This window comes from Diabrotica undecimpunctata, chromosome 7, assembly GCF_040954645.1.
Source record: "Diabrotica undecimpunctata isolate CICGRU chromosome 7, icDiaUnde3, whole genome shotgun sequence".
NCBI classification, from domain to species: domain Eukaryota; kingdom Metazoa; phylum Arthropoda; class Insecta; order Coleoptera; family Chrysomelidae; genus Diabrotica; species Diabrotica undecimpunctata.
In genome coordinates this window covers 80,225,277-80,243,346 of record NC_092809.1, presented here as the reverse complement: position 1 = coordinate 80,243,346, position 18,070 = coordinate 80,225,277, and the positions used below count along the sequence as shown (strand labels likewise).

General features: G+C 33.8%; 1 protein-coding gene and 1 long non-coding RNA gene across 2 annotated transcripts in view; both read right to left on the bottom strand.

Annotated features, from left to right (window-relative positions):
* Positions 1-8,513, bottom strand: part of Vinc (vinculin) — a 453,217-nt gene extending 444,704 nt beyond the window's left edge. The window contains exon 1 of the mRNA XM_072537619.1: positions 8,255-8,513. Within this exon, the coding sequence (XP_072393720.1) occupies positions 8,255-8,311 (57 nt within the window). The 5' untranslated portion in view covers positions 8,312-8,513. The remainder of the gene's footprint in view (positions 1-8,254) is intronic.
* Positions 8,514-10,685: 2,172 nt separating this feature from the next.
* Positions 10,686-13,233, bottom strand: LOC140446830 (uncharacterized). The gene is made up of 3 exons (XR_011951510.1): positions 13,028-13,233; positions 12,676-12,924; positions 10,686-12,616 (listed from the first exon to the last, which is right to left on the bottom strand). It is a non-coding gene; the product is annotated as an uncharacterized lncRNA (long non-coding RNA).
* Positions 13,234-18,070: the final 4,837 nt, after the last annotated feature.

The window sequence follows — 18,070 nt, the reverse complement described above, 5'->3', positions numbered from 1 at the left end:
GTAAAGAACAAAATAAATCCTAATATGCCACTCCTTCCCCAAAACGTAGACCTAATGACCTACATAAATAGCAAATTCCTTTACACCGAACAAGCCTACCAAAGAGAAATAGAGAATCTATACTTAGACACAGTACTGCGTCGATGTCAAACAAAGAGAGAAATTTTAAAAAACAGATTACTAATGGCCCCATCCCTACCTAACGCTGTCAGTCAACTCATGCAGAACATGCCAGGGTACACAGGAAGAGTACTAGGAGAAGTAATTTACATAATGCAATGCACACCAAAACCAGTGACCATACGAAGAACAAACAAATGTTTCCATGAACTACCGATCTCACTACTAAACCAGTCAAAATTTATGTCACCAGTAACAAGAATAATTCAAGATTACGCCGAAGAAATAGATTGCAACCATGTAACACCTCCGATGTACTACGTAGAAGAACAATGGATCAGCTTGACACCAGACCCAACCAAGGCAGTCAATCCAACAGAAATCACAGTAGAAACAGAATCATTAATAGACATGGTACCACTACAACCATTAGCAGCTGGCGGAATATACACACAACTGGGTAATACACCGACATCAAAAATCAAAGAACGAAGAACAAAATATAAACCTGAATACAAGCAATGAGCAACCAGAATCAGAAGATGAACATTGGACAAAGAGATGCAGCAAACACATACCAGATACCAATTTATCAGAAGTATAACGCGGCAAAGTAAAGCAGTACCAATCAGAAACGACCAACCAGCGAGAGCAACCCAATGGAGACATATAACACTAATAAGAAAGTTAATACGGTACGTGAAAACGGACATTAGAAGCCAAGACGACGCGAGTGAAGTGCGGAATATCCCCACAGGGATACGTCGATAGTGAACGATCATAAGCAAAACCGCGATTGCCGAGAAACGCGAGTTACATTCGGAAAGAACAGTTTTAGAATTTAGAATTTTAGAATAAATGACACAATGTAGTCACAAAACACTGTAATAAGTCAAGAATGTTTTCACTTGTAAATTTCAATAAGAATTTAATACAAAAGTAACTCAACTTGTCATACACATAGGTACAATACGGGGGCAGCAGGATACATTCGCTGACCACCGCACAATAGTCTATAAGAAACAATATAACATAATAATTGGGACTCAATATAAAAGAGTATAGTAGTATATAAGTAATGTAATATGTAAGTTAGAATAATTATGGTTGTTGAAAAAGGAAAAGGCCTTTCAGGCCTTTTCTTTTTTTGCGAAGGGAGTAATGTAATGTAAACATAGCAAGGGAATAAAGAAGGAAAAAATAAGGGGTAATTAGCCTAGAAAAGAGTAATAATTATTTAAGTAATTATTATATATTCCAAATTAATAAAGAATAAATTCGACACAGTTTAACGTATACATTTCAAATTAAAAACAAAACAATTGACCTAGTTAACACAAGCCTGAATGTTTAGAAAACTACGACACTTTGGACCTTGTTGGAAAATAGTACAAGGTACGAATTGTTAAACAACTGATAAGAATTGAGCTGACTAAGAAGTTTTACATGGCGTGATCCAGTTTAACACATGGAATAGATGGCATAATCAGCGAAAACGTAGAAACAAATCTCCACTTTGGACGTGACAAAAGAATCTAAGGTACGAGTTGGCAATAGATAAAAACAAACAGAAGTGGTCAAACGGGTAGTAAGGTGCTGGCGACCGAGCCAGGCAGTAGTAGCGTTCTGGCAACCAAGCCAGAGGGTATCCTGTCGCATCCGGTGCCAGTGGTACTTTGGCATGTCGGCAGTCAGCGCGGCAAGCGTTAGCTAAATTATCGTGATATTCTTGTCCGACGGAAGGTAGAGATTCGAAAATACGAATTTTTCGTCTCGCTCAGTACCGCCATAACGTACAGTGAAATCCAACGTTCATCCAGACTATTCCAGAGTTCCAGTTTGGACTACAAGGCGTATTCATTAGCTAGGGCCTAAGTACGCTAAGGCAACAAACAATCTTTACTAACCATTTTGGGAACAATTAATAGTAGGTTGTCCGCCTTTTAAATTCCATTAGTAAAATCTCTTCTCGTCTCCCTTCGCAAACAATAATAACCACTAATAGCTCATTGTACGTTTGTGTAGTAGTTGTAAAATTACGATTTGTTAATTATACAATAAGTTGAAAGTGGCTTGTTTTATTTTACCGTTAGATAGACAAAAAGGGAACACATTTTTGCTTTGTACATCTTCCTGGCTTCTAACGCAAGCCCATAGCCTCTGACTCTTTACAGGGCCTGCATCGGAGTACCCTTCAGCCCCTATCCTGTTTTTATTCCTACCCTCTTGTAAATCCGCGAGGGCGAAATCACGACCTATTCGAACTAGTGGACCAGTATGCCTCAAATTCGCTCGGACAGCTAAATCTCCTTTAAACACAGGGGATATTTCAGTGGTGACAGTGCTAAGCATCCCTTAGCTTCAATCCTATAGTGGTGACAGTGCTAAGCATCCCTTAGCTTCAATCCTATAGTGGTGACAGTGCTAAGCATCCCCTAGCTCTCAATCAAACATATTTTACATATTTCAAATCGTAGATTTATTACAGTTTAAATCCTATTTTATTACAATTGGCTGAGTTGCCAAGTTGTGCAAACAGTAATTGTATCAAATAAGCTATAACTTATATACTTACTAGTAAACCAAGTAAGCAAAGATATCTTTCACAACATATTTATTTATAATACTTTACTGCTCTGCTGTGTCAGTCGGAATATAACATATTAAATAATAAACATTCATATTATCTAAACAATTTTATCGACAAAGAAATTATGTAGGTAGTTGCGGCTATATCTGTGAATATCGTATTACCATTAAATTCCTACATCATATTATATTATATTTTTGTTGATAAAAATTAAATGATCTGGTATTATGTAATAATTTAGTGCGAAATAACAATAATGTTATGCGAACATGTCTTCCTTTTGGTCTGTTTATTATTATCTATTACTATCTCAGTCTTTATGGATTAATAAATTTTACTATGTCTTCCTCTTCGTTTATATTTCTATTTCTTCCTCTTCGTTTATACTTCTATTTTGTCTTTGTTTTTTTTTTTGTTTTTATTTTTATTTTTAAGTAGTGGGTGATATTTTCAAAACACCCCGTTTTTCTCCCGCCTTGTGTGCGAGGTAGTGGTATGTTGGATGTATGATGCGTCTTTAGTTGTCATGGTTCTATTTGGTTTATTTAGTTCTTCAGTTTCCATATTCGACGATTTTATAACGCAATTGAGTACTATGTGAAAGGTGATATTGCGTATGTGTTTATCGCTTTACCATGTGCTTGAAATTAAGTTTATATGGCAATTTTATAGAAAATATTCGCATATATATTTTTATTTCCTAATCAAAAAGGATGTATTACAGAATATGTTCATTTTGCTTTATGATATTGTTACGACAAATTTGAGGCATATTTAACCTGTAAACATTTTGTTATTCTCACTTTCCTTCTAGTATATTCTCCGACCCGCTAGAAACCGGTCTGGCGTTCCCTTTCATTCGAGACAATTCAAGGGTCAACACAGGTCAAGATCCGTGGGCTTCGAAGGGATTCCCGAACAACGGATGTTTGATATATATATATTATATATATATATATATATATATATATATATATATATATATATATATATATATATATATATATATATAGCAGAACTTTCATTGTGTAAGAATAAAGGGGCTATACGGGAACGGGGCCAACTCTTATGGAAATTAACATGGGAAATCGCTAAGGTCCATTCTGTTCGTTTTTGGCTCTTTTTGTGGTGGAGGCGCGACGGCTTATCGGATCGTGACGTGTGAGGTATCGTCGGAAAGGGGAGGGGGTAACGAATACGTTAACGCAAAAAAGCAAAGATGGCGGCATTGCCAAAAGGACAATAAGCTTGTAACGTCTAAGCGGCTCAACGTACAACAACGTCCAATGTATCGATGGAAAGGGGAGGGCGTAGCGAATACGTCAACATAAAAAACAAAATTGCCGGCATTGCCAAAAGGACACTAAGCTTGTAACGTCTAAAAGGCTCAACGTACAACAATGTGCAAGGTATCGATGGAAAGGGGAGGTGGTAATGAATATGTTAGGACAAAAAAAAACGCAAAGACATCACCAAAACGGTATTACATCGTATCTCCATTGTTATTGGTCCGATTGTAACGTATGAGGCGTCAAACGAAAGGTGAGAGGATACTGAATACCTCAAGATAAAAACAGACACAAAGACATTGCCGAAACGACAACCACGCTATATTAATATACTTAAAACATAGTTTAATATTGTCCGAACACCAAAACTAATGCTAATACTAATATAAAAATTACCACTAATACGTTATGTACTGTGGCGCACCCAGAGGGGGAGATTTTGGTGGTTAAACCCCCCCCCCCCCAGGGCATATAAAGTAAAAAATATATAAAGAATAGTAGGAAAATTTAACTTGTCTTTCACACACAATACAAAAAATCCAAAACGGTAATTGAATAATTAAATTACCACGTTAAATATGTAGAACACAATAATTATTGTATAAATACACAATAATTAATAATATTTTTCATTATATTTAGATATATGTAGATACCTAATATTAGGCTTATGACAAAAGTAGACAGGTGGTAGACATTGTGGACTATCACGGGTTATGTTCCTTTGCATGTGCTATCAGTAGAAAAGAGACATCTCTATGAGAGAAGAGAGCATTTGACAACACTATAGAAAAAGAAGAAGGGGAAAGATTAATGTAAATATGGCAAGAAGAGAAGAACAACAAGGAAGATGTTGCCCAGTGATCCCTAGCCTAAGCGGACTGGTTAGATTGTCTATTTTAGGGCGTATCTTCATAGGTTCAGAAAGACAGATACAGATAAATGTCCATACTGCGAATATTCCGACATTGTTACTCACACAATGCTGGAGTGTAATAGATGTACAGTGGAGTGAAACATAATGTATAAAGAAATAGGTATGAACCCTGTGACTGTAATAGAGATGATCATGAAGATGACAGGAAGTACGGAGGGATGGAATAGTGTTCACAATTACATCCAAGCAGTCATTAAAAAAAGAAGAAGAAGAGAAACATTAACGGGGACAACTTCAAGGTTAAGATCTAATTACTGTTTTAATGGGAATAAGCCGCAATTGAAGGTTAAAATAAGTTTATTGACGTTTGAGTCTTTGATCTTGCACTGATAACTCCAAAAATTAATAGAAAAAAGAATAGTAGTTGGTACCAAAGTACATCTAGCCTTCATAGACCTAGAAAAGGTGTATGATACAGTTCCAAGACTTAAATTGTAACAAGCTTTACAACAACTCGACATTAGTCCATACCTTTTAGGAAGAAGAATCACAGAAGTATACAGGGATAACACTACTTACCTAAAAATCAACTATCAGAGCCAATAAAAGTAACTAAAGAACTAAAACAAGGATGCAGTATGTCACCCTTGCTGTTTAATTTATATATTGAGGCAGCCCTCCAAAATTTGAAAAACCACTGCCAGGGAATGGGAATCCCCATAGGAAATGACATACTGTTTTCCCTGAACTTTGAGGATGACCAAGTCGTCCTAGCTCAAGATTCTTATGATCTAGAATTTATGATGAAGCGTCTATACAGAGAATATGTAAAATGGGGATTACAAGTCAGCATGAAGAAAACAAAATATTTAGTTATCAATTCAGATGCAAGGTTTGAAGTGTTGATCGACGAGGATGTGGAAATCAAATGAGTGGAAAATTTGAAATATTTAAGTGCACTCATTGCTAAGAACGGCTTGGGACAAACCGAAATCCAACACCGAATTAATCAGGGAGATACAATTGTAGGATGTCTGAACTCCTTATGGTGGGATGCAACATTTCCAAAAGGAACAAAAAAAGAATAGGGGAAACCATGGTTGAATCAGTTCTTTGTTATGGCTCTGAAGTGTGGACAATTAATGCAGACCTGAAGAGAAGATTGTTAGCAGTTGAAATGGATTATTTGAGAAGAAGTGCTAGAACATCAAGGCAGGAAAGGAAGACCCACGAATCTATAAGAAATAACATGAATGTTACAGAAACAGTCATTGACAGAATAGAAAGAAGGGGTTCAAAATGGTTTGGACACCTATTGAGAATGTCTGACGAATGTTGGACCCAAAAACTTCACAAATGGAAGCCCCCTGGAAGAAGAAAAAGTGGTAGAACTTGACGCTCATGGAATGAAGGAATTAGAAGAAAAATGTATTGTATTTACAAGTTGGATTAATGTCAAATGTCAATAAACTTTTTTAACATTCAATTGTGACTTATTCCCATTAAAATATTAATTACTTTAAAATGCCACAAGAAAATAGCTTCAGAACAATAGATAAGATTTAGATAAGAGAAGGGAGTATTCCAAAAATGTTGTCAGCCTTACAGTGGACACCCTACTTTCAGAGTACGGTATGTGTGACAGTCAAATGCACACAAGTAAGAGAGGGTGGTTTTAGTTGGTAGGAAGGATAATAGATACCTGAATCTTTGGCACTGCTATCTTTGGTACTTTAAATTAAACTAAAACCCAAATTTAAGGGACTTAAAATGGAGGTAGCATAAAAAATTTCAAACCCCCCCCTCCAGACAAATTCTGGGTACGCCACTGGTTATGCAAGGGACACTATTGTTTATAAATACTAAAATAATTAACTAAAAACGCCTAAATAGGTTTTTTATAGATATATTACTTAAGTATAGTGTAAATTTTATGATATATTTTTAAAATAAAAGTTGCAGTATCTACTATTCTGTATTTTAACTCTGTAAGTTTCAGCATGACCGGTTCAAAATTCAAACCGATAACATTCCTATTAAATTTTGTTATAATCTGCCAAAGTATTGTACAAAGTAATTGATATGGCAACCCTGTTGGTATGACGTTTTGTTTGAAACGTTTCGAAGCCGAATGCAATGCTATCTATTGATGATAAATACTACCATTGCTTCAGATGAAGCCATCTCCCTACATTACAATTTGAAGGCGGCAGTTGAAGACATAATTCTTGTTTAACAAGATTTTTCGTATGTTTAGGAAAAAATATTTAACATTTTATTGCAAATATTTTCCACTTTTATATATGTTGTTATTAAAAAATTTTTCAGTTTCTTACCAGTAACTGTATTACCTATAAGCCGAAACATATTATTTTTTCATATTGGGACAAAACTGTAAATTCAAAAATTTTCAAAAAATTCATAAGTATTTCTTATAATTATATCTTTATGCTGTAAAAAAGTTAACAAAATCCTATGTTTGGTTTTCCCGCTTTATACTTGGAAAAAAGTAGTTTTTTGAGTTTTTTCAAAAATGAAAACATGAAGTTTGCTTAAAAGTTGTCAAAATACTTCTAGTCATCACATATACCTTCTTAAATTTTTTCAATTTTTTGAATTTGGAGTTTGTCTTTTGGGGGGTACAGATCAACCTTAAATGTCAGATATACATGTAAGTTTGGTTATGATGGGTGCCCTTAACTAATCATTGCCCTATATATATTCTAAAATAATCTTTCATGGGCCCTATGTTCAAAAACATTACAATTTTAAATCTGTTAACAGACTGGAAAATCTTAAGTTAAAAAATAAAAAAATATGACACACCCAGTTTTACTTGATAAAATTTTGGCTACTTTTCTAGTAAGGCGTCTAAATAGAGAGCAAATTACCATAAACGTGGGTTTTAGTTAATTCATTAACCAACAATATCATTAGAATATAGAAATGGTATCCTTACTATATTTGGAGTGGTAAAAATAAAATGTTAACACTAAGAAGATGTAACATGTATATTGCTAACATATGCTAAAAATAAATCATTTGTATACAATATTATTAGGTAAATAAAAATAAAACATAATATAATTATTATATTTTTGGAATAGGTGGTAACACACTGTGCTAGTGCTAATATAATACTTAATATTAAGGAAGAAGATGCATTTACTTATACATATACATATTTATTTTATTGTATTTATTACTCACTTAATAAAAGGCTGGGCCAATCAATTGCACTAGTCCACAAATTAGGACAAGAATAAGAAAAAATTAAATGGTAGATAAAAAAATGGCCCATATTAAGTAATATTTCTAAAAATAGGGAAAGAATAATCGGATATTTTTGATACTTTTAATAGGTTTATAGATGCTTACCTGTTGTGCAACTGGATCCAAAATAGATTCTATTGTTTTCGTGTGAAAAACTGGCATTTTGATAAACTTTTTCCAAAAAACAACTAGACACAAATTACACTATGTATATACTTCATAAAACACAACCTTATAAAAATTTGACTGATATAATATTAACCAACGATGTAATATACTAAACTGTTTAGGAGAGATTAAATAGTTTACAGACAGAGAACAGAGAAGGATAAATAATATTACAAATTACAAAATGTAACAAGTTATAAATAGATATTAATAACTAAACTAACCTACCTTTTTCCCGGTGCCAGCGCCATCTACTAAGATCAGATATAAGTTTTGAGGAATTCTACTTCTGGAAAACTTTTTTCAGTTTCATAGTGGTATCATTGTTTAAAAATGAATAGTTAGCCAACGCAATGCATAAATTTGTTTGATTCTAATTGAGACAGTCACTACATCTCACCACTCTTTCTGTCGTTTCTGTCTCAATAGATTTTATTATACGATTGTTTGTTTGATATATATTATACTAGATGGTGCTATGTGAAAATGTTAATACTAAAGTGAACTTCCATTTTTGTTCCCCTGAATTAAATTAACCAGCGCACTAAGGGGTATTTGAGGCTAAAAACCGGTCATAAGTGGTTTTTCCAAAATTCACCAAATGACACAAGTAATGAATGCTTTATAAAGTTCATACAGGGCGCACACCACTTCCCCCATTTTATCAGCGCTTGCGCCTAGAAATTAGTCAAAACAGATCACTTGTGTGTAATGCATGTCATTACCTCCTCCGTTGACCATGATTTACAAAAGATAACTAAAAGTAAAATAGGTACCACAGTATAGGTAACAACCAGTATTCTCACTCTACCGCGGTACCTTTGATCTTTTTAGACAAAATTCGGTGACCTTGACGCCATATTGTCTGGACGAAAACCATGGACTGGCCCTGCACATATGGACGCGACAGAGCCGACTTTGATTTATTTAACAAAATTGATTTTAATTTCAACCAATTTCAAAACTCTTCTTGCTACTCTTTCATTCTTCGAGAAATTAAAAAAAAACCTAAAATTGTTTCTTTCTTTGCGTTGTATTTATGATTTTGTTTTCTAACGTTTCACAACTATTTGTTACAGAACTGTCTTATACACTATCAAAAAAAATCAAATGGAGAGTTATGCAACAGTTTTTAATAAATATGCTAGTTTTAAAGCTGTATGGTTATAAAGTAGAATAAAATGCAAAGTTTCATTTCAAAGTTCAAATACAGAGTTTGAAATCAGTTAATATATTTTAATTATATGTCACTAAAAACACAAGAGGATGTGAACAAAACTCCTAAATATGTATATTGATTAGTGATTGATCTTACCTGTACATTGTAATAGACTATTTTGACTTGTTATTTCGATATAAACGATTAAATAATCGTGTTATTGATGTTTCCAAATAATCGTTTTATTATTTTTTTCTTTTAGTTTTATTTTCATATTTTTGAGTATTGAAATTTCTGTTGTTGAATTTTAATAAATAGTACAAACGTATACGGCTAAATAAAGTTGTACAATATTTTTTGAGTATTGAAATTTCTGTTTTGAATTTTAATAAATAGTACAAACGTACAAGGCTGAATAAAGTTGTACAATATTTGAGTGGTCTTTGTTCAAAAGGTGACTAAAATTTATGGTACTAAATCGAAAAACATGTTTTAATAATATTCGGTTGTACAGCTAATATTTCAAAATTCTTTTGAAATAGAATGTCAAGTATACCTCCTTATAAAGTCAACAGAATCAACAGTAGGGATTTTTAGATTATCAAATGTGTCACCGGTTCTATTTTTATATACATTAACATATGAATATACAGTTTTATCCGACAAATTAGTTACACTTTTTGAGTAGCTGTCTGGTATATTATTTTTAAATAATATATTAGGGCTGGGTAAACAAAATTTGCTACACAAAACATTTTTGTAAAACTTTTGGCCCCTTGAAGTACATTAAGAGACATCCTGTTTAAACTGATTACTGAATCTTCTACCTCTTGCCTTTTTTCTAGACTGTAAAATTTGAACATTTATGAAATTAGCTAAATTTAACGAAGGACAAAATTTAGATGTAAGTGCCATGTAGTCTTCAATTGTCACATTATCGACACATTTCTTTTCTGTAGAATGTACAGAATGTTTTCTGAATTTTTTATTTAAATAATGGTTTTCCTTCCATAATTTTATAACTGTACTTCATAGCACAATTTTTCTTTGAGTTTTTTCTTACAATCCTTGTTGATGTACATTAGATGTCTAACGGAATCGTACAAAGTGCTAAAAGTAGCGTCATCCTGTTAATGTTAAGAATGTATTTGTGGAAATAAAAAATAAATTTTTAAATGAACTTCATTTATTATTACATGTTGCATTAGATATTACATTTATTTATTTATTTAATAATAACACAGGTGACAGACCCACTGTCAAAATTAGACAAAAATACATTGTAGATAAATACAATTACAGATAAAAATCAAATATACATGTATAAAACAAGTACACATTAAGTTTACAAAGTATCATTTTGTAGTTTAAAATTTCAGAAGTTAAACAAATTATATCTCATGAGCACTGATTTGCATGCATGAGAAGTCAGATCATACCTATATTTGAACCATAATTAGTTCTGCGATGAGATACATGGAAATGTAAATTCTGAAGAAGTGACCGGGAAAGAATATGAAAAGAAATTAGCTAAAGCAATTTAGGAGTATGGACTATTCTCTATGGATAATTAATTGCTTTTGTTCAAATGTGATTTTAAATGATATTTTACATTGTTGTTTACTTGATCTTGATTAATGTCAATATAATTAATTATTAATGAATTAGAAGAAACACTCTAATACATTTTTATGGAATATGATCAGATATTTTAGTTACATCTCACTAAAAACATAAGATAATGTGAAGAAAGCCCCTGAATGGGTATATTAATTATTGATTGATATTATCTGTTCATTGTAATAAAAAAGAGTATTTTGACTTATTATATTGTTATAAACAAGTAAATAATGTTTTATTGATGTTTCCAAATAATCAATTATTATTTTTTCTTTTGGTTATATTTTCATGTTTTTCAGTCTTGAAATTTCTCTTCATGAATTGTAATGAATAGTACAAACATACACAGCTAAATAAAGTTATACAATATTTTATTTTAATAATATTCGGCTTTGCAATTAATATGCCAAAGGAATATGAAAAGAAATTAGCTAAAGCAATTTAGGAGTATGGATTATTCTATACACAATTGCTTTTGTTCAAATGATATTTTACATTGTTGTTTACTTGATCTTGATTAATGTCAATATAATTAATTATTAATTAATTAGAAGTAATACTCTAATACATTTTTATGGAATATGATCAGATATTTTAGTTACATCTCACTAAAAACATAAGATAATGTGAAGAAAACCCCTAAATAGGTATATTAACTATTAATCGATATTATCTGATCACTGTAATAAAAAAAGAGTATTTTGACTTTTTATATTGATATAAACAAGTAAATAATGCTTTATTGATGTTTCCAAATAATCAATTTATTATTTTTTCTTTTGGTTATATTTTCATGTTTTTCAGTTTCAAATTTCTCTTCATGAATTTTAATGAATAGTATAAACGTACAAAGCTAAATAAAGTTCTACAATATTTTAGTGGAAATTGTTCACAAGGGTGGCTAAAATTTATGGTACTAAATAGAGAAACATATGTTTTAATAATATTCGGCTGTACAGCTAATATGTCAAAATTCTTGTGAAAGAGACAGTCAAGTATACTAATAAAGTTAACAAAATCACCAGTAGGCATTTTTAGATTACCATATGTCTCACCAGTTCTATTTTCATATCCGTTAAATATGAATATACAATAGTATCTCACAAATTAGTTACACTTTTTGAGTATCTGCCACATATTTCACAACTATGGAATTCTTAAACATTTTTTCATTAAATATCCACACAAATATGTTATAAAATTTCAATTTTTCAATTGTCAATATACTTCTTTTCTGTAGACTGTAACTTCTGAAATTTTTTTTTAAATAATGGTTTTCCTTCCTTAATTGTATAACTGTACTTCATAATACATTTTTCAGGGAGTATTTATTGATAATTGTTGTGACACTTGAGTTGAACTTAGTGTTACTGGACGTGTAGTTACATGTTCAGGTTCTCCATGGAATATGTTGTTTTTACCAGGAGTAATAGTAATATCCTGAAGTACAGTTATAGTGGATGGTTTATGTTTAATACTAACATTTTTCTCTATATCCACAGCTGAACTTTTCACTACTTCTAAAAGAAAAAGAGAAAGCTTAGATATGTGTTACATCTTAATTATTTATTTTATTTACCTTCATTAATAGGACATCTTGGAAGACATATGTTTTGGACTACTGCAGAATAAGTATGATCAAAAGTTGATGAGCCCTCCATTAAAGGAAAATTTGTGGGAACTGCTGAAGAATCGATTTTGTCATATCATTCAGAAACATCTTATTGTCGAAATGAGTACCACAGCACAAAGACGATGACTTCTATGTAAACGTTCTGCCTTATCCAATTAATCTTCTCGTCTACATGCCATTAACCAAATGTTTGCCCTAAATACAAACATTTTTTAATACACGATGAAAATCCACCGTTAATAAATAATATAACATCTTAGCATCTGTAATACACAATTTTAATCCTAATAACACTCACCTATTAACATCTTTTGGAAACGAAAAAAAGCTAACATTACTTTTTCTAGAATTATTACAACACTTTATAGCTGCACAAATGTGGCAAGTCTTTTTGTTTTTATTTTTGTACATATCGACGTACTTATACAACGCAATTGCGAAATAAAAAATGTATAAAGATTATTTGTATCCATAAATACACAAAAAGTAAACAAATACAATGGCCTCTATCACTATCTATGACAAATGACAATGGCCAATGACCATGACCAATGAGAGCCGTCAAATTTTTCGGACGCCAGAGAAAATGGCGTCGCTGTCTGCGCGAGTAAAATGCGCGAACTTTCGCGCCAAAGCGGAGTGGGAATACTGGTTGTCACAAACCATACATACTCTATGAGTATGTATGGTTTGTGCTGGTTGTTGTCTATACTGTGTAGGTACTTACAAATTCAATCTCGATACAGGTTTTCTTACTTTAGTGAAACGCCTTAAAACGGGTTCCTCAGTTTCAGTTTGGGCTCCAGCTATAGTAGAAACCCTCAATTCAGAAGAGTGATATCATAGTTTAAACGCCGAATATCCTCAAATTTAAATGTACACAGCGGCCCTCGAAAACTGCCTGTTTTCTCGATTGCAATTTGCGTTTCCTCTTAAGAAATTACAGAATATATAAAGTAGTATATTTATTTGTGCTTCTCTATAGAAAAACTGACCAGGAGTTGTCGTACAGTGTAGCCAAATCTTGTTCACAAGTAGTAATTATGGTCATACAAAACCTGTATTCTTCCACGCAGCGATTATTACCGTCATAAAAATACCAAAAAACATGATTTTTTCAATAGTAAAAATTAAGCACAAACTTGTAATAAAATAAATTTTATTTATATGTTCCGTTTCGTCACGTATTTAAATTTATAAAATAAAAATCGATATTTTAAAACATTATTTTTCAATCGTTTGGCAATGTTGGAATTAGCGAGGGAACTCGGTTTTACAATTCGGATCCAGACATGCAGTAAAACTAGTTTTTATTATTTTTTGCCGAAGAAATGAACGAAGGAAACATTGGTGTTTCTATGGGTAAATAGTGCATGTGTTTTTGTGAGTGAACAAATTCCCTTCGTTGGCTCAGTGAAGATGTTCGTTCTGTTGTAATGGAAACACCAAATAATAGTAGCAGAGTTTATTGTTGAGACGTACACTATGGGTGTAGACCCGGGATTACTTTGAGTAGAGACTGATGAAGTTGATCGTTGAAGACTATATGTTCGTTGAGTAAATATTGATTGAATGCTTCTCTAGTCAAGAGATATTAGTTTTATATAAATTCTATTTGGGTCAATATTTTTCGCGTACCTAGCGTGATATGTGTATTTAATTTATGTAAATTGTTTAACTTTGTCAGTACTTTTGACTGATGTCCAAATTATTATTTATAATTGACCAAATGTGTATGTAACCTAATTAACTACGTGTGTGTATTTAATAACAAATAGATTCATTCGGTCTACTGGGTGATAAAATTATACTGTCCAATTTCGGATATGAATTCTGAAGATTTGATATTGGACATACTGCGGAATCGGGCAATCTGGCCCAAGTGTCAATACTCAAAGTTTACATATAAGTATTACATAACATAGTAAAATTCAAACATGATAAATTATAAATAGTTTAAGAATAATCAATAATCTTCCAACCGTACCCTAGCTATCAATGTCCGACTCTATCTCTAGATTAAAATTAGGGCAATTGGATGAAAATGTGGAAAGTGGGATGTCAACTTGGGAAGTCGACCGTACATTGTTGTGCCGATTACTAACTAATACAGGTACTTCCTGTTCGTTAGTCTGAGTTTGTGGATTCCCTGAACGACATAGTCGTGCAACAGGACGGTACTTCCATAACGTGAGTATCCCAATTATTACCATTATAGTAATGATCCCGGTGGCCACAAAATAATGCCAATTAGATTCGTGAATCGATCGCCACTGCGTATGCGTCATTTCTTGTTCCAGACTCTCCTCCTCAAGTAACACATGACGTAGCTCTCCTCCTGGTATGTCAAGGTAGGTGTTTAGAGGCGTGTTAAACTTGCGGGGTGTCCTCGCCACCAGTTGGGCCACGGGAGTGATTGGCGACTTCAGGTAACTCGTCACTGCTCTGTCCACCCCACTGCTAGTGGGGAGTAATGTAATATTTTTCGTTTGGGCGATACATTTGGGTGAAAGCTTCAGGAATGTGACTCGTTCCAGTACTCTTTCGCTCCGATTTCCATCGCAAATAATGGATATGTGTATCGTGACTGGCGTGATAACTAGCCAGAGGTTGGGAGTACCCATCTTACTCCATTGAGCTGTCTGTATTGTCCTGGCTACCACTGGACATGTGCTATTCTTAGATCGCTCATAAATTTCTTCTAGTATGCAGTTTGGTTGGGTATCCATGTTTCTTATAGCCGTTGGTGAGCACGCTATCTGCGCCTTTGTCAACAGTAAGCACCTTTCTCTATCTTCCGTGGTCAATTCGAAGTAGTGCAGTGTGTTATAATCTACGACCAGTAGATTCCTTGGGGCGACAAATGTGCGCAACACCGACCCCTCAACGTTAAGTGGTATGGCCGTGACTTTGAGCATGCTGTACTTATTTTTCCCTGTCACTATGAAGTAGCCGATGACTGTTATATATCTGTCGTCATGACTGACTTCTGTTTCTATAATGGGTTGTCGTCGTATTTCGACCCCTTGAGGCAGTATCTGCCCTGCTTTCCCTATTAATTTGGTTATTTCACCCGGTTTCACTATATCAATGAAGTGTCCGTGGTTATAGTGAAGGTTTAATATTCCCTCGTAAAATTGAGTATATTCGTTTATGAAGTCCATAACTTGTAATGCTATCGTTTGTATTCGTAACGTGCTATATTCGGTTTCTAGTTTTTGTGCTTTGTCTTCTACTTCGTTAAGTCCTTTAGATATTTCTTGTAGACCTGTGATTAGTGCTTTGTTAAACTTGTTCATTTGCTTGTTTATCCTGTTCTCTGTGTGATTGATTGATGTTATTGTTTCTAACATTATCTTCGCCTGGTGCTGTGATCCCTTTATTAGCTCCTTTTGGTTATTATCTAATGCTTCAATGTTACTGTAGGCTTCGTCATTGACTCCAAATACTGAGGTTAATATTGTTCCTAATATTCCTCTTCTTTCCCTTCCTTTTATTTCTACTGTCAACCCCTCGCTTACTGACTCCGCCTTTCTTTGTCCTTCCTCTAACTTCTCTATTATATCCTTACAATTCACGATTTTTATCTCATGACACAGTTCTCGTACGCCTTGTATCATATTTCCTATTAGTTGGTGCTCTGTTCGAATTCTTCCTTTTTCGAGTAACACCTTTATTCGAAATGTTCCCCGGTCTATGACGACCTCTCCAAGGTCTTCTGTGAAAAATCCTGGTACCGGATTATATATTTTATACGGTTCTGCCTTTATGGGTTTTAACATCGTTAAAAACATTATAGCTACTAGTATTTTCTTCCATCTTAGTGCTGCTGCCTTTTTCGGCTTTTCCTGTTTCTCTTCTTCCAGTCGTATTAGCTTATGTATGGGTCTTTTAGTCAGTTTCCCGTTTGCCTTTCTCACTGTTACTACTCTGGTTAATCCCTCCGCTCCAGGGTGTGTTTCTGTTACCCTCGCTAATGGCCATCTGCCTGGAGGTGTATCCTCTTCTTTAATTATAACTATTTCTTCTTCTTTTATGTTAGGGTGCGCCTTATGCCATCTATTTCTCTGTTGTAATTGGTGCAGGTATTCCTGTTTCCAAATTTTCCAGAAGTCTCTTTTTATTTTCTCCACTAATCTCCACCTCGTCGGCATCTTCAAATAAGTCGTAAGCTCTTCTTCCCGATTTGGTGATATAATTTCTCTCCCTATAAGGAAGTGAGCTGGTGTCAGGGCTATTTTCCCTTCAGGGTCTTCTGATGACCCACATAATGGTCTCGAGTTCATACATGCTTCTATTTGTGCCAGCACCGTACTCAATTCTTCATATGTTAGAACTGTTTCCCCGATGATTCTTTTCAAGTGATATTTCATTATTCGCACTGCGCTCTCCCATAATCCTCCGAAATGTGGTGCATATGCAGGTATGACATGCCACTGGGTACCTAGTGCCCGTAATCCTTGTTTTATCTCGTCATCTATTTTTTGATTTTCTTTTTTCAACAAATTTGCTGTTCCTACGAATGTGGTTCCGTTATCGCTGTATACGTTGTTGCACTGTCCTCTGCGTGCCGTAAATCTCTTGAACGCTGCGATGAAAGCATCCGTAGACATATCGCTTACTACCTCAAGGTGTACTGCCTTCGTTGACAGACACACAAATACTGAGATGTAGCCCTTATAGCTCCTCTGTCCTCTGCCTCTCGTGGTACTTATTTTTATTGGCCCGGCATAATCTATCCCTGTGTTAGTAAAGGGATGACTCGGGTTCACTCTGTCTTTCGGTAGATCTCCCATTAATTGTTGTGCTGCTTGGCTTTTATACCTCCTGCACCTTAAACATTTTGCTAGATGATCTTTCACGGTTCTTCTGCCGTTGATTATCCAGTATTTCCTTTTTATGTACTGTAGTGTTTGTTGTAATCCGCTATGTAGATTTCTTGCGTGACTATCTGTTATAAGTAACTTTGTTAATGCACTATCCTTTGGCAAAATTATCGGATGTTTTTCTCCGTACTTTAGATTCGTGTGTCTCAGTCTTCCGGTGACTCTTAGAATTCCTTGTCTATCCAGGAATGGTACCAATGACGCTAATTTATTTTTCTTGTCTAATTGCTGTTTCTTCTCCAGCTTATTTATTTCTGGTTTGAAGTAGGCGTGCTGTGTGTGCTTTATCACCTTTAATAGCGTTTCCTCTAATTCTTGGACTGTAAGCTGACTTTGCCCATTGTCCTTCTTTTTTCTGCATTTGTCTGCAAATCTCCTACAATATGAAAGTACTCTTCTCATTCTTTCTAAATTTGAGAATCTCTCGCATATGTCTTCCTTTATCGTTGTCGTGT